We start from the raw sequence: 22,886 nt of genomic DNA on the forward strand, positions 1-22,886 counted from the left end.
TTGTGTTCTGATAGTTCATAAATGCACGTACAACAAAAACGTTTGTTTTACAGGGAGAGACACGCTAGACGAGTGTGGCTTGCGGTATTTGTTAGCGATGCGTTTACACACCTGTCTTCTGACATCGCTCCCGCCTCTGTACCGTGTGCAGCTGCTCCATCAAGGTAATGCATAGTTTCAATTTTTTAAAGATTATCCAATAGTCATGCAGTGGGCAGGGAGAGGAGATACAGAAGTAATTTGAGGTAGGTCTGGAGCAGGCTCCCGCCTCTGTACCGTGTGCAGCTGCTCCATCAAGGTAATGCATAGTTTCAATTTTTTAAAGATTATCCAATAGTCATGCAGTGGGCAGGGAGAGGAGATACAGAAATAATTTGAGGTAGGTCTAGAGCAGGGGTGGCCAAACTGCGGCTCGGGAGCCACATACGGCTCTTTCACACGTATTGTGTGGCTCTTGAAGCCCCCATTGCCCTGTCAGCTGGCCTGAGGAAGGCATTTGTCTCTTTAAATCAGTTCTCCAAGGCAGCTGGTGGAGAATGCATTTGAAGTTAAAGTTGCTTTCCCTCCCATCTCTCAAACATTTGATGTTCATGGAGAGCCAGTTTGGTGTAGTGGTTAAGTGTGCGGACTCTTATCTGGGAGAACCAGGTTTGATTCCCCACTCCTCCACTTGCACCTGCTGGAATGGCATTAGGTCAGCCATAGCTATTGCAGGAGTTGTCCTTGAAAGAGCTGTTGTGAGAGCCCTCTCACAGGATGTCTGTTGTGGGGGGAGAAGATATAGGAGATTGTAAGCCGCTCTGAGTCTCTGATTCAGAGAGAAGGGCAGGGTATAAATCTGCAGTCTTTTTCTTCTTCTAGTCCATCCCACAGCCTTTTCAGTGCTGACAAGATGCACTCGGCAGGCATGTATTTAGTGGTACAGACTGTCTCTCTATGATAGAGTGGCCAAACTGTGGCTTGGGAGCCATATGTGGCTCTTTCACACTAGAGAATGCATTGAAAGTTAAAGTTTCCGCCTCTCCCTCCATCCTCCTTCCACTCATCTATTTCCTCCCTTCCTCACAGCTCTCAAACATCTGATGTTCATGTCTTGTGACTCTCAAATGTCTGACGTTCGTTCTTTGTGGCTCTTTAGTTAAGCAAGTTTGGACAACCCTGCTCTGTGACTTTCGTCAGTACTGTGGGGCTATTTGAAAAGGCTTATTTTTATTTGTGACAAGATGCTATTGTGGCTTTTGTTAGGGGGTTGTAAAAACTGACTTTTGCTGTATGGATAACATAAGAACAAAAGAGAAGCCATGTTGGATCAGGCCAATGACCCATCCAGTCTAACACTCTGTATCACACAGTGGCCAAAAAAAAAATTATATATATATATATATATACACATACACACACACACACACACACACACTGTGGCTAATAGCCACTGATGGACCTTTGCTGCATATTTTTATCCAATCCCCTCTTGAGGCTGGCTATGCTTGTAGCCACCGCCACCTCCTGTGGCAGTGAATTCCACATGTTAATCACCTTTTGGGTGAAGAAGGACTTCCTTTTATCCCTTTTAACTTGACTGCTCAACAATTTCATCGAATGCCCAGGAGTTCTTGTATTGTGAGAAAGGGAGAAAAGTACTGCTTTCTCTACTTTCTCCATCCCATGCATTATCTTGTAAACCTCTATCATGTCACACCGCAGGCGCCGTTTCTCCAAGCTAAAGAGCCCCAAGCGTTTTAACTTTTCCTCATAGGGAAAGTGTTCCAACTCTTTAATCATTCTAGTTGCCCTTTTCTGCACTTTTTCCAATGCTATAATATCCTTTTTGAGGTGCGGTCTACCAAGACCCGCCCCCCTCTCTCCCTGCCCAGGGATGGTTCCTTGGCGCGAAAGGATTCCTGCTCACCAACTGAAGAAGATGTCCCTTCTGAGGGCGCATTCCCCTTATCCTCAGCACGGTGCCCTGTTCCCTCTCGACCCTCATGCTGCCTGTCAGCAATGGGGCTGCCACGTTCAGAGCGGGGCTCATCTAATACGCCCTCGAGAGTCTTCCTCGAGTGCCTAACTGACCGTCTCTGCTTCTCCAGGGCAGTCACCTCGGCCTCAAGGGTACAAACTCATTCCCTAAGGACCAGGAGCTCCTTACATCGAGCACACACCCAAGACTTCTGTCCTGTGGGCAGATAGTCGTACATGTGACACTCAGTGCAAAACACTGGAAAGCCCCCACCCCCCCTGCTGGCATTCTACCTTCATGTTGGTTTTTTTATTTAATATACAGTCCTCTTTAAATCCTGTTTGTTTAAGTGGCTCCCCTTCTGGAGGTCAACTTAACTTATTGGGAGAACAAGGAAATTAGGGATCTGGGTTCTTGATCCTTACAGAGCCCCCAGACCAAGAGCCCTTTAGCTCTCGCCTTTGGCAAGGCACAGCTTAAAATGCAAAGAGGGTGGGGAACACAGCCACTCCTAATCAATCAGCACCAATCACTTCAATCACCTTCACCTTCAGCCCACTCAACCAAACAAACAGCAGTTCCCCAGCTACCACAGCTGCTCTGCTCTGCTCTCTCTCAGACCTCTCCGAGATGTGTGAGATCTGATACATAGTTAACATTTTTCAGATCTCCATAAACCACGTTGAGCATGCTCTGGTTGCTGAAAAAGGTGATCCAGAAATCTGTTTTAAAATGATGTATAGATGGTATATGACTCCTAAAAAATTGGCAAAGATGAACAATAAGATGCCAGACAGATGTTGGAAATGTAAAAAACATGAAGGTTCTTTCTACCATATGTGGTGGACTTGTGAAAGAGCAAAAAAGTATTGGCAGATGATTCAGCAAGAAATTTCTAGGATCTTGGGATATAAATTTAATAAAATTGCAGAGACTTTTCTGTTGGGATTACAAATGGAAAAATTTCCAAAAGAAGAACTATAATTTGGTACTTGCTTTCAGCTGCTAGGACATTATATGCACAGTTGTGGAAGCAAGAAGAAATACCAGAGAAATGGGATTGGATTGTAAAAGTTATGACATAGAGTGAAATGGACAAATTAGCAAGAATTTTAAGAGACTATTACTTAGTCTCTTACTACTACTCTTACTATTACTTACTTTAAGATGGAGTGGGAAAAGTTCAGAAGATATGTAGAAAAGGAGTGGAAAATAAAAGAACATTGGACAATTTTTGATAATGATTAAGTCTTAGAAGGAAGAAGAATGTAAATTTTTGTTTTTATTAGTTAAGGGTAACTTTTAATATTAGTATTATAAGTAAATAACACTGGCGGGGGTCAAGTAACAGGGGGAGGGGTGGTTAGAAAGTAATATATGGGATAGATAAAAAGAAGTTATTAATGATGCAGGAATAAGATATTGTTACCATATGTTACTAAATAAAAATTGTTTTAATCAGAAATCTGCAAGTAACTTTTGAGATTAACAGTGTAATGTTATGTCAAGGAATGATTGTTGCAGCAGTAAGTTTTTGTTATGGATGGCGCTAACTTCCAGTTTAGTTCTGTGGCTCGTGCAAAGAACAACTCTATGAGCAGTGATAGGTCTAGCGAGGGCTTTTCTTTTGTAGCAGGAACTCCTTTACATATTAGGCCACACCCCCTTGATGCAGCCAATGCTCCTGGAGCTTACGGTAGGCCCTGTACTAAGAGCCCTGTAAGCTCTTGGAGGATTGGATACATCAGGGTGTGTGGCCTAATATGCAAAGGAGTTCCTGCTACAAAAAAATCCCTCGTTCTAGCCAGTGGGCAATCTCAGAAGCTAATTCTGGAGCCGTGCAGGATACCCCATGTGCCCCCTAATGGAAAGGGGGAAGAAGAGCAGGCTCCTGCCACCACTTACTCTCACCCCATCCAGGGCTCAGGAAGATGGCCATACAGTGGCCATGGCTCTCACCTGCTTTGCCAGCTTTTGCTTGACTCTGCACGAGGAAGTAGTTTTGAGGACTCATCATGGACTTTTGCCCAGGGCTCAAAGAATTACGAAGACTGCCCCCTGTGTGCAAGCTGGGAAGGAAGGCGAGGAAATGATTCATTAGCCTTTTGCAGCAGTGGAATTGAAAGCTGTACTTTGTTTTATTGTTAGGCTTGGTATACATGCTGGTTCAAAGATCTAAAGTTATTTTCAGCATACTATGACCTTAGCAGCTGACCAGCCAGAAATCAGCAAGAACTTTAAGATAACTGCATCCTGTTTCCCAGCTTGGGGTAGCCAGGCTGTTGGCCTGCACCCCTGGGAGCTTCAGGCGGAAATGATGTTGCATCACTTGTTGACATCACTTCCTGGTGAAAACCTGGAAGTGACATCACTGCATTGCATGACATCATTTTCAGCCCTTAAGTTTTTCCTGCTGGCCCAGGCCCAGGTGAGTGGGCTAAACCAACATTAGGTTGCCCACCTGGCCCAGGCAAACAATTTGGGGGAGGGAGAGTGGCTCAGTGGTAGAAGATCTGTTTGGTAAGCAGAAGGTCCCAGGCTCAATCCCCGGCATCTCCGATTAAAAAGGGTCCAGGCAAATGGGCATGAAAAACCTCAGCTTGAGGCCATGGAGAGCCGCTACCAATCTGAGTAGACAGTACTCAGAACCAGTTTGGTGTAGTGGGTAAGTGCGTGGACTTTTATTTGGGAGAACCGGGTTTGATTCCCCACTCCTCCACTTGCAGCTGCTGGAATGGCCTTGGGTTAGCCATAGCTATCGTAGGAATTGTCCTTTAAAGGGCAGCTTCTGTGAGAGCTCTCTCAGCCCCCCCCCCCACCTCACAGGGTGTGTCTGTTGTGAGGGAAGAAGATAAAGGAGATTGTTTCAGAGAGAAAGATGGGGTATAAATCTGCGATCTTCTTCAGTACTGACTTCGATGAACCAAGGGTCTGATTCAATATAAGGCAGCTTCATATGTTCATATATATGTTTATAATTAGCTTGCACCCAGGTCAATATTATTTCTGGTATGAAATGATCCTGGTTTTTAATTGGTTTACCCAAAGGGATTTTCTTGTGTCATTGCTCAGGTGTTTCCACCTGCCATTTTGCCTGGGCGTTTCATTCAGAAGCTGAGGAAGAGCTGATCAACATGATTCCTGCCATCCAACGAGGAGACCCACAGTGGTCCGAACTTAGAGCCATGGGAATAGGCTGGTGGGTCAGGAACATTAATACCCTGCGAAGGTGCATGGAAAAGGTAATTTGCCCCCAACTCTGCCTACCTTCATAGGAAATGATTTACTCTGTTGATATCCCACCTTTCTCCCCAAGGGATTCTGAGAGCCAGTTTGATGTAGCGGTTAAGTGTGTGGACACTTATCTGGGAGAACCAGGTTTGATTCCCCACTCCTCCACTTGCACATGCTGGAATGGCCTTAGGTCAGCCATAGCTCTGGCAGAGGTTGTCCTTGAAAGGGCAGCTGCTGTAAAAAGCCCTCTCAGCCCCACCTACCTCACGGGGTGCCTGTTGTGGGGGAAGAAGATAAAGGAGATTGTGAGCTGCTTTGGGATTCAGAGTGAAGGGCGGGGTATAAATCCAATATCATAATCTTCTCCTCCTCTGCTTCTTCTTCCTCCTCTTCTTCTTCTTCTCCTCCTTACTTTGTTCTCCTATCTTCTATTGCATTCTTGCAACAGCTCTGTCAGGGCAGGTAGGCGGAGGGGGTGGAACTGGCCCAAGTTCACCCATATGCTGGTCAGGCATATTCTGCGAGAGCTTTCACAGTTCCGCAGGGCCTGCAAAACGGCAGTCTTCCGCCAGGCATTTACATGATAGTAACATCTGCAGCAACGGGACTGGCCCATAAGAACACCACCAAAGGCCTACCTCACCACACTGTGGTGATCCTGAGACCTCTGAGCACAGCTAACCACCAGAATTCAATCGCTGCCTGAAACTATGATAGTAGCACATGCAAATGTCTTAACAATTGTTTTTATGTTTTTATTGTTGTCTGTTTTAGCGGTCGCACTAATGTGCTTGTGTCGACCCTCGGTTTGTAAGCCGCCCTGAGCCTGCCTTCGGTGGGGAGGGCAGGATATAAATTAAATAAGTAAATAAAATTCTAGTCCAGTGCTCTAACCACTACCCCACATTGGTGTAAACCCAAGAACTGCTGTTCCCTATGAACAAGATCAGGGTTTCCTCCAAAAAGATGCCAGGCAGAAATTTTCTCCTCTTCATTTGGGAATCAAGTATCAAACCAAATTTGATTTTACCTCATTATTTTGATATATTGGTGGTTCCAAAATTGAGGCAGTCATATGTGATTGCATCCCGCAATGCACTTCCAGCTGCCAAGGCGAAGGGTCATTTCCTAAAGATACCCCAGATCAGATCAGCATTTTTGTGACTGTCCTTTGGCCATGGTGGATTCATTGTCCCAAAGCTTTTTTCACTGTCCAAAGTATGCAATAGCCAGAGAAAAAATTTCTTACAAAATGGTTATCAAAACTGTTGACCTTTTCTGTCACTAAGACTACTCTTAAATAGCCTCTGAAAAAACTGAATTGTGGACGTGGCAAATTTCTGCTCTGCCGTGCATTAACTGTGTTTTTTAACTCTCAGTTCTCAATTTTAAATTATTTTACAGTGGATGGCTTATGGGCTGCTAACCTTGAATAAACTTGAACTTGTTCCCTGTAAAGCACCAGTATCCAAACTGCCAGTATATATCAGCTGGTCTGGGGCAGTGGCTTATGTATTTATCATTCTCAATTAATTTAGGGTTTAATTAATCCAAGGCAATATGGTTCACCATGTGCAACACGGATTCTTTCTGTTGAGGTGAGCAGTGTAAAATCTCAAGCACTGTCCTTGAATGCAAGCTATCAGGTGCTTTTGCATATGGTAAATACTACAGTTTCAGTCCACTTCAGCGACTGTTGGTGAGTGGATTTTGCCCTTTCACACAGTAAAATCCAATTGCAATGTGCATTGAAAGTGGATTGAAAGTGTGTTATTTAGTGTGTGTGAAAGTGCCCATCATGCCCAGTGTAGAGCTAATTCACCCCTTCTTTAAAAAAAAACTGTTTTCAGATTTGCTTTCAAAACCTCAAATGAATTATTCTCCCAGTTCAAATTTTGTGACATCACCAGTAATGGCTGGACTGGGACAATCAAAACCATTCTGTAGGTAGGTAGGTAGACAGACAGACAGAAAGACAGATAGATAGTAGAAAGAGCCTAGTTCGTTTCTTTTCTAACCTCATTTTTAAAAATTTCATCTTAAATTTGGTGTTTGGTGCCAGTTTGGTGTAGTGGTTAAGTTGCAGACTCTAATCTGGGAGAATCGGGTTTGATTCCCCACTTCTCCACTTGCACCTGCTGGAATGGCCTTGGGTCAGCAATAGCTCTGGCAAAGGTGGTCCTTGAAAGGGCAGCTGCTGTGAGAGTCCTCTCAGCCCCACCCACCTCACAGGGTGTCTGTTGGGGGGAAGGAGATAACGGAGATTGAAGACGCACGACACTTGGATTTATCCGCCCTCCACTCAGAGTCTCAGAGCGGCTCACAATCTCCTTTATCTCCTTTACCCACAACAGACACCCTGTGAGGTGGGTGGGGCTGAGAGGGCTCTTACAGCAGCTGCCCTTTCAAGGACAACTCCTGCAAGAGCTAATGCTGACCCAAGGCCATTCCAGCATGTGCAAGTGGAGGAGTGGGGAATCAAACCGGGTTCTCCCAAAAAAGAGTCCACGCACTTAACCACTACACCAGACTGTGAGCCACTCTGAGTGGAGGGCGGAATATAAATCCAATGTCATCGTCGTCTTCTTTATAGCAATGTAAGCAAAAGGTCTTGCTCCTCTTCCTAGTTAGTCATCCTACACAAAACAAAACATATCAATAAAATGGTATTTGTTGTTAAGGATTCAGTACAGACTTTTGGTTTTGTAAAAGTAAACTATTGAGTTGCAGCTGACTCTTAGTGACCCCACAAAGTTCTGCCTTGTGGGGTTTAGAAGGCAAGAGATGAGCAGAGGTAGTTTACTGTTGCCTTCCTCTGCATAGCGACTGCAGTCTTCCTTGGTGGTCTCCCATCCAGCTACCAGTAGCTAGTCTGGGCTGTCTCAGTTTTATTATTACAGTCAGTGACTAGATCCAGCTGGGCTGTTTGAACTGCTACCTCTTGTCTTTGTCTTTGTTTCCTTTTTGCAATTGATGACTTTTCACTCCCCCAAAATAACAGTGGGTTGTCATTCCTCTATACCAGGGATCCCCAGTATGGTAACTATAAGCAAAATGGTGCCCGCCCACATCTTTCCTGGTGCTCATCAAGTTTTTCAGAAAGTGGGCAGAACCGGGCGCAGCTTTTGCCTGGCAGAGCTTCTAACTGGCCATTGGACATTTGATTGACTGTGCAGATTTTAAAAATACATTGTTTTGGCAGCAACTGCCACCATAGCACAAGGATCTGCACTGTATGACTGGAAATAACCTGCATCTGCAGTTATATAGCTCAGTGGCCCCCAGCCTTTTTGGCATCAGGGACCAGTTTTGTGGAAGACAACTTTTCCGCGGACTTGTGGGGGTGCTGGGAGTTTTGCTGCCCCCAAGCCCACACCCCATCTCTGCCTCCCATGGGGGTCTTTAAATAATGAGTAGACGAAGGTCTCTTCCTCACTCTGCGGCCCAGTTGCTAACAGGCAACGGACCAGTACCAGTCCACGGCCCAGGGGTTGGGGACCCCTGATATAGTTGGCTCCATTTTTTGTAGCGGCCATTTTGCGGCTGCACTCACCACCCTTTGTCTGAATTACAGTGTGCCCACAGGCTCAAAAAGGTTGGGAACTCCTGCTGTGTATACAATTATCAGTTTTCTTGTGAAGTCCTGATATTTCTGTGATGATTTGTCTAAGATGATAAAGTTCCAAATCTCACATGTCCACCCTGCTTTGGGGGAGGGTGAGAACGTTCCTGTCAAGTTGGTGATATGGTGGAGTTTTCGTTTCCTTATTTTCTCTAAACGTTACAGGTCGCAAAAGCAGCGTTCCAGAGGAACAATGATGCCTTGGATGCCGCGCTCTTTTACCTTGCGATGAAGAAGAAGGCGGTGGTGTGGGGTCTGTTTCGGTAGGTCCCTTCCATTGCCTTGGCCCACCAAGACTGCTAGAACTTAAGAAAAACCTTATGGAAATTGTAGCAACTCCTGTTTCTCTCCTGGAGCAGGCTTCCTGTTTCACGTAGCTGAGCATCCTTTACTTTTGTGTTTGCAAACAGGTCTCAGCACGATGAGAAGATGACGCAGTTTTTCAGCCATAATTTCAGCGAAGATCGGTGGCGTAAAGCAGCTTTAAAAAATGCTTTTGCCTTGTTGGGGAAACAGCGCTTTGAACAGTCTGCCGCCTTTTTCTTATTAGCAGGGTCGCTAAAAGATGCTATAGAGGTATTCAGGGATCTTTTTTTGCAGAAAAAGTCCAGCAGGAACTCATTTGCATATTAGGCCACACACCCCTGACATTACCATTGTTTCGCATAGGGGTTTTTTTGTAGAAAAAGCCCAGCAGGAACTATTTGCATACTAGGCCACACCCCCTGACACCAAGCCAGCCGGAACTGCGTTCCTGTGCGTCCCTGTTCAAAAAAAAAGCCCTGGAAGTATTTAACTAAATTGCATTGCAAAGCTCACCCAGTGAAATTATTGCTGCTTTCTCGCAGCATCAGTGAAAAAAAATTAGCTGAGCTATCAGAGATCCCCGTTCGCCCACACTGTCATTGTTGGGAGTGATCTATTTGTCTTTCAGCTCTTTGTTTCATTAGATACCATTTTAATTGTTCAGACAGGACACCGATTTTGTTTTCTGTTCTGTGTAATGCAAAATGAGTCAATCCAGCGGCGAAATACTTGCATAAGCATTTGTCTCATACATTGGTTGTCATCTGGCAATAAATAGTAGATATGGTTGCGATGTAATAACAGGAAAACAAGCCAGCTTCCAGAGAAGGTATGTTTTTTGCTTACTGGCTTGGCCGTCGGAAGAAACCTAAGATGCAAATGTAGATTCATTTGAGTGCTAGAATTTGGCCCCGTTTCTGGACCCCCTGATGGTGCCTGGTTTTTTTGACCACTGTGTGACACAGAGTGTTGGACTGGATGGGCCACTGGCCTGATCCAGCATGGCTTCTCTTATGTTCTTTATTCTATCATTACAATGTGTCATGCTTTGTCTCACAGGTGTGCCTTGAGAAAATGGAAGACATCCAGTTAGCTATGGTTATTGCTCGTTTGTATGAGTCTGAATTTGAGATCTCCTCCACCTACACAGCCATCCTTTATGAAAAAATTTTGGGCTGTGAAAAGGACGGAACTGGGTTCAGGTGTAGTAAGCTGCACCCCGATCCTTTCCTGAGAAGCCTTGCTTATTGGGTCATGAAAGAGTACACCCGAGCACTTGACACTTTGCTAGAACAGACACCAAAGGAAGACGATGAAAATCCAGGTAAAGAAATATTGCAATTGTGTGATAAATATCAACCTTGCAAGTAAAAGCTTGCACATTAAGGATGAGTATGCACATTGAGCTATATGTTTCCCAGTGAACGTCATAAAATGTGAAGGGTTTGGGGGGGATCCACATTCTTGTAAATGTGAAGGGGTTATTTGCTTTAGTACCCCAACTGGTCATGGCTTCCTAGTGTGTATAGAAGGCATTTGTAGATGTACCCCTGAAGTCCTTTCTAAATTACATTGTGTGTGTTACCAATGGCATGCAGAATTTCTTCACTTGAATAATTTTAAGGGCAGTTCTGGAGGTTTTCTCTCTCTCCTTGCATGACAGCACCCATGGTTACCTCTATTCAAAAGAGGTACTGGCATGGTGGCTGTCTTTGCAAGAGCAGTATAAAATTGGTGGTATTTCCAGTGCCTTTATGTATAGTGGGCTAGAAAATTAGGGTTGAACCCAGCTGAGATAAGATCTGGGAGACTGTTTTGTAAACCATCCCCTTTCCCTCTCCCCAGGGTCCCATTTGCATCCCCAGTATTGCAAAGCACCCGTTCTGGGACTACATTTTTACATCTCTCCGATGTAACTGGAGAGCCTATTTGGCGTAGTGGTTAAGTGTGCGGACTCTTATCTGGTTATCTGGGAGAACCAGGTTTGATTCCCCACTCCTCCACTTGCACCTGCTGGAATGGCCTTGGGTCAGCCATAGCTCTGGCAGAGGTTGTCCTTGAAAGGGCAGCTGCTGTGAGAGCCCTCTCCAGCCCCACCCACTTCACAGGGTGTCTGTTGTGGGGGAGGAAGGTAAAAGAGATTGTGAGCCGCTCTGAGTCTCTGATTCAGGGAGAAGGGCGGGATATAAATCTGCAATTCTTCTTCTTCTTCTTCTTCTTCTTCTTCTTCTTCTCTTCTTCTCTTCTTCTTCTTCTTCTCCACTCTTATCTGGGAGAACTGGGGTTTGATTCCCCTCTCCTCCACTTGCAGTGGCTGGGATGGCCTTCAGTCAGCCACAGCTCTTGCAGGAGTTGTCCTTGAAAGGGCAGCTTCTGTCAGAGCTCTCTCAGCCCCACCCACCTCACAGGGTGTCTGTTGTGGGGGAAGGTGATAAAGGAGATTGTGGCCACTCGGATTCAGAGAGAAGGGCGGGGTATAAATCTGCAGTCTTTTTCTTCTTCTAGTCCATGGATATAAATCCAGTATCTCCTCCTTCTTCTTTTCTAGTCATCATCAAGTCTTGCAATCCGGTGGTGTTCAGTTTCTACAACTACCTTCGTACCCACCCCTTGCTGATTCGGAGGAATTTTTGCTCACCTGAGGGGGCTTTGGCCACTGTAGGTTTACAGACAGAGAAAAGCTTTGTGGATAAAATCAATCTCATCGAGAGGAAGCTGTTTTTCACCACCGCCAATGCTCATTTCAAAGTGGGGTGTCCCGTCTTAGCTCTTGAAGTCCTTTCCAAACTTCCCCAAATAAGCCACAGAGCCATGCTTTCTGCCAAGAAAGAGGTAGCCAGCCCGAGTCCCGTTATGCAGAACGGTGTGAAATCAGAGCCAAAGGCATTGGGAGAAGAGAGCACTGCAGACTGGTCACAGCCATCGGCCGAGTCAGTAAACCTTATCGACTGGAGCCAGCCAGTGGTAACATTTGAGGATGAACCTTTGAAACTTGAGTGGGACACAGACCGAAGCGGTTCACAAGAAGATGAAGAGGAGGAAGGCTTGCTCCTGAAGGATTCAAAACTGGAAGCTGAAAGTCAAAAGCAAGCCGAGAAGAGCCCAGATGCCGATCAAAGCCCGGACACGGACACAGAGGAAACCGAGGTCGACGTGATCGCTGAGCAGCTCAAGTTCAGAGCGTGTCTCAAGATCCTCATGACCGAACTGAGAACGTTGGCCACGGGCTATGAGGTTGACGGAGGGAAGCTCCGGTTCCAGCTGTACAACTGGCTGGAAAAAGAAATCGCAGCTTTGCACGAAATCTCCAACCACGAAGCACGTAGCAAAGGCTACACGGAGGCCCGGATCAACGGAGACTTGCTCGAGCATGAAGAAGCGTCCGATAAGCCGGAGATCGGCTCGTACGAGCGGCACCAGATCGAAAGGCGGAGGCTGCAAGCGAAGCGCGAACACGCCGAACGGCGGAAGTGGTGGCTGCAGAGGAATCAGGCGCTCCTGAGGGTCTTTCTGAGCTACTGCAGCCTCCATGGAGCGCAGGGGGGCGGCCTGGCATCCGTGAGGATGGAGCTGAAGTTTTTGTTGCAAGAATCGCAGCAAGTAAGGCCATCCTTTTTATTGAGGCATTCTTTATTTTGCTAACAGCTTTGCTAGCAATTTCACTTGACTTCCCTTGAATGATAAAAGCTGAAGTAATAACTTAATCCAGCCTCCCCCCCCCCCCCCGCCCCACAAACATGTTGCCCAGGGGCACTATGGCACCTGCCTACACTTTCCTGGTACACTCCGAATGTTTTAGAAAGTGGGTGGAGCCAGGTGGGATTCTGCCCTGCTGGGTTTCTGGCGGACCATTGGAGATCTGATTGGCTGGATAGATTATAATAACATTGTTTAGGTAGTAGCTGCCCCCTCCTCCTCCTCTTCTTCTTTCTCCTCCTCCTCTTTCTAAAAGTTTATTGAGACATGTGCCTCGAAGACTTCTTTTAACCAAAAGGCCTGTTTAATAAACAAACTTTCTTTCTCCTCTCCTGGTCAAGCGGTAGATGTCAGAAGACCTTGTATCTATCCCAAATCCCTGTTCAGTCGATAGGCTTGCTTGCAATTTGGTAACTGTTTGCTTATTTTGGAGCTGCACTCCATGTTACTCCTGCTGCATTTCCTTTTCCTACAGGAAAACTGCATGCCTGGCTGAGGGAAGGCTGTCTTTAGAGTTGGGGGCAGGAGGTGTGGCTGAGTGCTTGAGTGTCTGCATTTCACGCTGAAAGCCCCAGGTGAAAAAGTTAGGGGCTACATGGCAAGAAAGATCTCTACCTTTAGACCCTGGAGAGCTGCTGGCAATCAGAGGAGGCAGTACTCACCTGGGTGGAACCAAACAGCACCTTTACCGCATTGAATCCGTTCATGTCCTGCTTTTAAACTGCCCCGAATTTTTAAAACTTAGGCGCTGATTTTCCCCCTACTTAGTAAAGGCTCTGCTTCTCCACCTGCTAAGACTTCTAGGCTACTGAGCAAGGTAGATGGATGATTTACATACAGGGTCACTAGATTTTTGGCTGCTGTTATAGAAATGCAGAAATGGTCTAAAACAACTGCATAAACCCTATCATATTTTGTTGGGTAGATCCCATTATCTGAGTAGATTTCCACTAGCTGCCTAAACATAAACTCTCAATGGCTGTTTGAGATGGGAGAGAAGGATGGAAAGAAGGAAGGAAGGTCTTCTGAAGCTAGAGACAAAAACGGGAGCCATCTCAATGCAATTTTAAGCATAGATTTTATGAGCTACGAGCAAGAAATCTGTCATAACATTAATTTAAAATTGACATGTTTTATTTATTTATTCAAGTTATTTCTAGCCCACATGGAACAGAGTAAGTCAATACAGCTGACAGTACGGGGCATTCAATTAAAAAGTCAATAGGATTAGTATTGTAGAACCAATCAGAAATCTAAAAACCAGAATTTGAAGCAGAAGTATTAACATTTATTTACTGTATTTATTGTCCTCCTTTCTCTCCGGGACTCAAGACAAATTACACAGGACGAATCAAGACAATTGACAGATGGGGGATTCAATAAACAGTGGAATGGGATTTGGGTTGTAGAACTAAGCAAAACAATTTTTAAAAAAATACTGAAGATGATGATATTGGATTTATATCCCGCCCTCCACTCCGAAGAGTCTCAGAGCGGCTCACAATCTCCTTTACCTTCCTCCCCCACAACAGACACCCTGTGAGGTGGGTGGGGCTGGAGAGGGCTCTCACAGCAGCTGCCCTTTCAAGGACAACCTCTGTCAAAGCTATGGCTGACCCAAGGCCATGCCAGCAGGTGCAAGTGGAGGAGTGGGGAATCAAACCTGGTTCTCCCAGAAGAGTCCACACACTTAACCACTACACCAAACTGGCTTTGAAGCAAAGTATTTATTTATTTATTTCTGAACATTTATATCCTCCCAAAACAGCTCAGAGTGGCTTCCAACAATATTAAAAACAGTACAATAAATACAATAAAATAGTTACATATCAATAAAATCATACATCATACTATAAAACAGCATCGTATACAGCAGACTACTGTCAATAGTAATAATAGTGGCCATGTGGCCTGTTGATCTAAGTATTCTTATTGCAAAGAACCCACAGGGAGACCAATCACTCTTTCCAGAGGCACTGAGATATTAGCTGAAGGCCATCTGGAAAAGCTCGGTCTTACATGCCCTGCAAAACTGAAGGAAGTCCTGCAGGGCTCATTCCATAACATAGGATATGCATCACGTAACATATCAAGTAATGCAAGAATTACACAGAAGGATCCTAGTTTCAGCAAGCTAAAGACAGCAGTATAGACACAATCCCTAATCATTCATCCAGGTAACTTTGTGAATCCTTTAATACAGTGCAACTCTCTTGCCTACATAGAAAAGCCCTCTTGAACAATTCAGTCTTGCATAGTTTGCGGAAAGCCAGGGGAGCAGGAGCCTCACCAACCTCCTCAGGCAACCCGTTCCACAAAGTGCGGGCCACCACGGACAAAAGATATGTTTTATTTTATTTCACCAGGAGACGACCGTCAAGCAGCTTCAGTCCCCACTTCCATTGCCCACAACCCTGCCGTTGCTCTCGGCAAGCATCGCTTCCACCAAAACCGTGATAGCCAATCCCGTGTTGTACTTAAACAACCACATCCATGATGTTCTTCACACCATCGTGCAGATGAAAACCCCTCCGCATCCCAACGTTGAAGATGTCAAGGTAAGAACCCACAGAGCAAAGTTTGAGTCCAGTGGGCACCTTTAAGACCAACAAAGTTTTATTCTTGGTATGAGCTTTCCTGGGCATGCACACTTCTTCAGATACAGTGAAACAGAAGTCACCAGCCATGCCATATAGGTAGACAGTGGGGAGGGTGTTTCCATGAAGGGCTAAATAGAGTCAAGATGCATAAGTAACTGAGCAATAAATATAGCTAACATTGGATTAAGGCAATTGGTAAAACCTGTGAATAGCAGCAGATAAGCATACAGCATAATGAAAGAGTTAGCATGTGTTGTTAGATATGAAACTGATATCTCTGTTAAGCCCTGGGTGTTCTATTGTTCTAAGTGTTGTGAAACCAGGGCGAGGATCTCTCCTAAAGTGTGATAGTAATTTGACTAGTGTAAATGCATCTGTGAATTTAGGGGGCAGTGTTTGTGAATTTCCTGCATTGTGCAGGGGGTTGGACTAGATGACCCTGGAGGTCCCTTCCAACTCTATGATTCTAAGCACGGAATGAACTGTGGGCAGCCAAGGTTCTAACTATATATAATCTTTGTATGGACAGGCTAAAGTTGTATCTACCTTGGGCTTCCTTACTGCTTGTGCTTTGGACATTGTGCCCTATGCATATCAGCCTGGTTTGCAGTTACTCTCCAGCACATAGAGCTGAGAGGCACCTTCATGAGGGCATTAAACAGTCCACATCTAAGCCCCTAATAGAAAGTGGGGTCAAGTGTGCGGATGTCAAACGGAACAGTACAGTTTCTGTGCAACGTGGCCCTTAAGCTCTACGCACCATTATGTTATCTGCTTAGGGCAAAGAGGAAGCAGATGATAGTAGAGGCGGAGAAGTAAAGTCGTGTTCAAATATTAGAGGTTGCATTGTTATGTTATCTGGTGGGCAAAAAAGTCCTGAATGCTTCCAAGCAGGCGCTAAGCATGCGACTTGTTGTCTTGCCAAACTTAGAGGATCTTTTCATCTCAAACTGTAGCAGAGCAAAAGGAGGAGGGGGGAGGGGAGAGAGCTTTCATTATTCAGCAGTTTGTATCTCCCAGCTGAGAATTTCTGTCTGGTGGGTTTTGCGTTTACATAAGGTAGAAAATTATTCTTTTCCCCCCTTTAGGTTCATACTCTTTATTCGTTAGCGGCTTCACTTTCTGCATCTATTTACCAAGCACTGTGTGACAGCCATAGCTATAGGTAAGGCCCATATCTGCCCTTTCCGGCATTTGTGTTTCAGATGTACTTTGTTCTCCTTTATAATGCAAGGGTTTTCTCGGTTGTGGCACCAAACCTTTGGAACTTCTTCACCGGAGAGATTTCTCTGTCTCTTTCTATCGGTGTCTTCCACCAGCGGGTGAAGACTTCTTTGTTTTGTTGGGCATGGTGACTTTCCACTCTCGGTTCTGGTGTCATTTCAGTGTTTTTACTGAGTTATTTTACAATTTTAAATGTTTTTAATTGCTTGAATGTTTTAATGCTTGTATATGTGATGCCTTGGGGACCCTGATCAGGTGGAAAAGTGGCAAAAAAATAAATAAATTTTGGGCATGACGCAACCACCAGTCAATTGTCTATCATGTTGACTTCAGTGAAGGAGAGTCACAAATGGCCGCATTCTTGCATGGCGATAATTTGTGTCTGCAGTCCTGAAATCCTGCATCTCACAAGGTCTCTCCTCTCCCTCACCCCCCAAGAGCTGAGACAAATACTTCCTGGCAGGGGTGGAATTCTAGCAGGAGCTCCTTTGCATATTAGGCCACACACCCCTGATGTAGCCAGTCCTCCAAGAGCTTACAAGACTTTTTGTAAGCTCTTGGAGGATTGGCTAAATCGGGGGTGGAGGGGGGTGACCTAACATGCAAAGGAGCTCCTGTTAGAATTCCACCCCTGCTTCCTGGTTTATGGAAGTCTTTGATCCAGCTCCAGTTAATTAGACTGTCTGCATCTGGACACTTTAATAAATTAAGAGTTTGTTTCTTGGTCATGTACCTGGATTCTAAAACCACTCGCTTAATTAACAACAGGTATCTAGAATCTTTACTGACACCCAGATTCTTGGCTTGTAAATAACTTGTCATATGTTTTTTCTTTTGACAAAAAATTGCATCATCTTACATTAAGGGAAATTAAACCGAGAGGGGGGCGTTCTCTCTTTTTATAGCAGTCAAACATTGACAAATCAGTTTACCGGAATGGTTTATCAAGGACTGTTATTAAGTGACCGTCGCAGATTGAGGACAGAAAGCATTGAAGAGCACGCGACACCAAATTCATTGCCTGCTCAGTGGCCTGGTAAGAAAAGTCACATTTGCCAGTAATATCCCATGTATAATCTTCCAAGTTCCTCTTTTGGTTATTTACTGTTGCCCTGGATAAGTTATGAATAAGAGCATGCAAGATTCCCATGCACAGGTATCACATAGCTTTCTGACTTAAGGGAATAGTGATTTTTTGCCCCTGTGGGGTGTTCAGGGCTTTTTTTGTAGCAGGAACTCCTTTGCATATTAGGCCACACATCCCTGATGTAGCCAATCCTCCTGGAGCTTACAGTAGGCCTTGTACTAAGAGCCCTGTAAGTTTTTGGAGGATTGGCTGCATCAGGGGTGTGTGGCCCAATATGCAAAGGAGTTCCTGCCACAAAAAAAGCCCTGGGTTTGTTGTAGAATTCACATAACTTGTTTGTTTCCATATAGCATGCTCAGACATGTTTTAGCTGAAAGTGTCGTCTTAATGACAAAGATACTTTCGCAGCAATGTCCACAGTGCCCTTTCTACTAAATTTCTCCTGGGTTCCGTATTATTAGGAATTGTTAACACAGCAGGATTGGTTTACCATTATGTGGGGAAAGCAGTGCTCGATTCTTCTCTGGTCCATAAGAGCTTTTACCACAATAAACCTCCTAGCTTTTTAGGGGCCGTGGCTTAGTGGTAGAGCACCTGCTTGACGTGCAGAAGATCCCAGGTTCAATCCCAGGCATATCTGGTTAAGGAGCAAGTAGTTTGGTGATGCGAAAGATTTTCCTGGGCCCCTGCTGCCAGCCTGAGTAGGCAATCTTGGTGTTGATGGACCCAGGGTCCGATTTAGCGTAAGGCAGCTTCATGTGTTCATCTGCTTGGCATGCAGAAGGTCCCGGGCTCAACCACTGGCCTCTCCAGTGTAAAGAATCAGATAATCGGTCTGTGACCCTGGAGAGCCTCTGCCAGTCAGAGTAGGCAAGGCTGACCTTGTTAGACCAAGGGTCCAGGCCTATAGCTACAGTGATCTGATTCAGTAGAAAGCAGCTTCATGTGCCCAAGATGCTGTGAGATCCCTTTTTGCTGCTGTTCTTTTTTAATTGCATCCTCCGTTTCTGCAGGGGTGAGTTCACTTATCAGTCTCCTAAACACAGCCCAGGACGAGGACCAACCCAAGTTAAACGTCTTGCTGTGCGAAGCGGTCGTGGCTGTCTACTTGAGTCTGCTGATCCACGCTCTGGCCACTAATTCGTGCAATGAAATGTTTCGGCTGGCGGCCCACCCTTTGAACGGTCGCATGTGGGCTGCTGTTTTTGGTGGAGGAGTGAAGCTTGTCGTAAAGCCAAGAAGGCAGTCTGAAAATATTCCAGGTAATATATATATACATAGGAGCAGCCTGTAATTGCACAGGAAGGGTACTGCAAATTACGAGCATGTATCTCGTCAGTTCTTCTGTTGTTTGGATGGGAACCTTTAAGGAGCTGTTATGTGTAGTAGTCTGAGTAGTTCAGACTCAAGATGAATATCACCAAGCCTTGAATTCAGCAGGCGCTCACAGGAGCACAGCTCCTGAACCTTTCTGACGGTCCCCCCCTCCTCCCCCACGCCTACCTTGTCCATTGAGTAGTAGGTGCAGCTGCATAACAATCCCTGGATTAGGAGAGCAGCCAGCCAGCCAGCCCCCAGGGGCTTTGCCAGCAGCCCTCATTAACCCCTGGAGAAGCCCATGCCACCCTTTCTCCACTTCTTATGTGATTTTGGGCAGCTGGTGGCTTGCTGGCCTTTTGACTGTGGGGGAGGGGGCAGCCAAGGAGAGCCCCAGGTGAGCAAGGCCTGCTTGGGCCGGCTGGACCTCTAGCCAGCCCAAGCAGGCCTCACTCGCCCGGGGCTCTCCTTTCTTGCATCGGGTAGCTTTTGGCTGGGAGGGGCGACATATGCTAATGAGTTATGCTAATGAGCTTCTACAAAACGACCCCTGAATATCCCTATTCATCTGCCCATGTGGAATACTGGTATGATTAACTTGGTTGTGACTACTGTCGCTATCTGTCCAGCTCATGGGGTTATCCTTTCATGCAATGTATATTTTGCCATCTTTTAATTGCTTTTTAAAAAAGAATCAATTGTATCAGCTGGTTTTTAATGTTTATTAATGTCTGATGTGACCCACCGTGGCCGGCTTGCGGGAAGGGCAGGATAGAAAGGCAATAAATAGCCAGAGCTTTTCGGAACTGGGAAGCTAAGCAGGGTCAGCCCTAATTTGGATGGGAGACCACAAAAGAAGGCCAGGGCTGCTGTGCAGAGGCAGGCAATGGCAAACCACCCCTGAATGTCTCTTGTCTTGAAAACTGCATGAGGGTCCACCGTAAGTCAGCTGCAACTTAACTGCACTTACATTATATTCAGGGGTGGAATTCTAGCAGGAGCTCCTTTGCTTATTAGGCTACACACCCCCGATGTAGCCAATCCTCCAAGAGCTTACAAAGCTCTTTTTTCTAAGCTCCTAGAGGATTGGCTACGTCAGGGGTGTGTGGCCTAATATGCAAAGGAGCTCCTGCTAGAATTCCACACCGATTATATTTATTTTGGAGGACATTTGAAGAATGTTTAAGAAAAGTTTGTTTCGTGGAAACCAGCAGATGATTCTAAATGTATTTACTAGTAAGATGTGGTTTGTTGAGGGCTTATTTGTGGGAAATGTTTAGGACTGCAGCCTATTTGGTGTAGTGGTTAAGAGCAAGTTTGGTGTAGTGGTTAAGTGTGCGGACTCTTATCTGGGAGAACCGGGTTTGATTCCCCACTCCTCCACTTGCACCTGTTGGAATGGCCTTGGGTCCGTCATAGCTATTGCAGGAGTTGTCCTTGAAAGGGCAGCTGCTGTGAGAGCCCTCTCAGCCCCATCCACATCACAAGGTGTCTGCTGTGGAGGGAGAAAATATAGGAGATTGTAAGTCTCCCTGATTTCAGAGAGAAGGGCAAGGTATAAATCTGCAGTCTTCTTCTTCCACATGAAGCCAGCTGGGTGACCTTGGGTCAGTCACAGTTCTCGCAGAGCTGTCTCTCAAGAGCAGTTCTAAGAAGAACTATTTCAGCCCCACCTACCTCACAGAATGTCTGTTGTGGGGAGAGGAAGGGAAGGAGATTGGAAGCTGCTCTGAGACTCCAAATGAAGACTCTGAAACTTTGCTCTGAGACTCTGAGTGAAGGGCAGGTTATAAAACTAATTCTTCTTCCTCCTCCCCTGCTTCTAATATTACTGCCTCAACGCATAATGATAAGAAGTCAGAAGAATTATCAGTTAAGAATTGCAGCTTCCCCTAATTGCCTTTTCTTGCAACATTCTAACTTGTAAAATTCTTATTAGGGAAAATTGTCCTACTCCAAAACCTAGTTAGCAGAAAGTGGAATCTTGCAGTGTAACATTTTTGCCATGCTGCTAAGGTGACCGTGCTGCAAAACATATGATGAATGGTTTTGGCAAGCCATCGTTCCTTCCCCCCCCACCACCCTTTACCCTCCCATTTGTTTAATTTAAGTTACATTAATGAAAGGAGATGTGTATCATCCTGGCATTTTTTTATACTAGAAAGTCTGCTTATAATGTGCATCTGGTTACTATTTTGTATTTTGTAGCTAGGAACTGCTTGATGTCTGTTTGTGACCGGTGTCTGCTTTTGAAAACAGCATTGTGAAATGTTAATCTAATTGACTAAATGGCCGACCCTCATTGTCCTAAAAAAACTTGGGCTTGTTCAGCATGAGGCAAGTTGACTCTGAGTTGACTTTTAAGCCTAAATTCAGCAGGGCTTCCTCGGTTTTTTAGAATGCTGGTATACTGACATTTTAAGTATAGTATATACGTGGGAAATTTGAAAATACTCATCTTACTGTTGATAAGTTTTGCAGTCAAAATTACATTTTAATCCTTAGCAGCTGTTTTTGTTCAGTCGCACAGTCGAGTCCGACTCTTCGCGACCCCATGGACAAAGTCACGCCAGGCCCTCCTGTCTTCCACCATCCTCTGAAGTCAGCTCAGATTCGTGTTTGTTACATTAGTAACACTGTCCTTAGTAGTAAACCCCATTAAATTCAACAGGATTCTTTCTAAGTATGCTTAGCATCTGGCTGTTAGTTGGATCTGTATTCTGATCAAAGGCCTGACATCTCAAGTTTAAGGATGTTGCATTGATAGTGCCCTTGGGATTCATGAACAGCCAATTCAGTTCACACAAAAATTGTCTCACTGATACCGAACTAATGTTATGCATATGATGCAGGTAGAAATACCTGGAGAAGGGGGGCGGAGCCTGGTGAGGGTGGGGTTTGAGGAAAGGAAGGACCTTAACTGGGTACAGTTCCATACAGTCCATCCTTTAAAGCAGCCATTTTCTCCAGGGGATCTGATCTCTATTGTCTGAAGACCTGTTGTGATAGCAACCCTGGATGTAGCAAACATGGAAGATCAGTGTGGAAGTGGTTATCACCAGGGCTTTATTTTGTAGCAGGAACTCCTTTGTATATTAGGCCACACACCCCTGATGAAGCCAGTTCTCCTGGAGCTTACAGTAGGCCCTGTACTAAGAGCCCTGTCAGCTCTTGGAGAATTGGCTACATCAGGGGGTGTGGCATAATAGGCAAAGGGTTCCTGCTATAAAAAAGCCCTGATCGTCACCAAGTACAGAAAGTTTTTTTTAAAATTAAATATATGTTATGATATCTAAACAAATTTTTGCAACTATCCAAACTAAGTTTTAACAGTTTTCCAAGGGTACTGTGTTGCAGACGAAGAAACGGGAATCCCATTGCAACACTGAATTATTTTGGCATTAGGCATCACATTGTCCTGAGAAGTCAACTCCCCCCCCCCCCAAGTTTCTAAACCTTATATTTTTGATGAGAGAGTTTTGACATCTGTGGGCAGTGCCTGGTGAAATCTTTTAAGTCAGAGCTGAAAGAGCAGAAAAGCGCAAGAGTCCAGCAGCACCTTAAAGACTAGATGCTTAAAGATACTTTTTGGAGAAGTGAGCAGTGACTCAGGAAAGCTCCTGCCCTGCCATAAATTTTGTTAGTGCTGATGGCATTCCTGGGCTCTTGCTCTTTTCTACGGCTGTAGACAAATGAACAAAGAGCAGACTATTTAAAATAGTTAAATATATATTAATATGTTCAGTTTATGTACCCTAGACGTGTTTGCACACCTTAGTCGTCTTCTGGTTCTTGCTGTAGAGTTTTATTCAGTGCTTGGTATAAGCTATCTGAGTTTGT

At 45.1% G+C, this 22,886-nt stretch overlaps 1 protein-coding gene across 8 annotated transcripts in view; it reads left to right on the top strand.

Annotated features, from left to right (window-relative positions):
* DMXL2 (Dmx like 2) overlaps positions 1 to 22,886 on the top strand; it is a 129,821-nt gene that overhangs the window by 75,703 nt on the left and 31,232 nt on the right. For 5 of the 8 annotated variants that reach the window (XM_060260326.1, XM_060260331.1, XM_060260328.1 and 2 more), the window contains exons 19-28: positions 54 to 164; positions 5,033 to 5,202; positions 8,982 to 9,079; positions 9,227 to 9,392; positions 10,182 to 10,446; positions 11,671 to 12,722; positions 15,185 to 15,376; positions 16,507 to 16,583; positions 17,548 to 17,678; positions 18,743 to 18,991. In XM_060260326.1, coding sequence (XP_060116309.1) covers positions 54 to 164; positions 5,033 to 5,202; positions 8,982 to 9,079; positions 9,227 to 9,392; positions 10,182 to 10,446; positions 11,671 to 12,722; positions 15,185 to 15,376; positions 16,507 to 16,583; positions 17,548 to 17,678; positions 18,743 to 18,991 — 2,511 coding nt within the window. The remainder of the gene's footprint in view (positions 1 to 53; positions 165 to 5,032; positions 5,203 to 8,981; positions 9,080 to 9,226; positions 9,393 to 10,181; positions 10,447 to 11,670; positions 12,723 to 15,184; positions 15,377 to 16,506; positions 16,584 to 17,547; positions 17,679 to 18,742; positions 18,992 to 22,886) is intronic. The other 3 variants (XM_060260327.1, XM_060260329.1, XM_060260333.1) reach the window with 1 other exon arrangement.

Source organism: Heteronotia binoei, chromosome 19, assembly GCF_032191835.1.
Source record: "Heteronotia binoei isolate CCM8104 ecotype False Entrance Well chromosome 19, APGP_CSIRO_Hbin_v1, whole genome shotgun sequence".
Classification (NCBI taxonomy): Eukaryota; Metazoa; Chordata; class Lepidosauria; order Squamata; family Gekkonidae; genus Heteronotia; species Heteronotia binoei.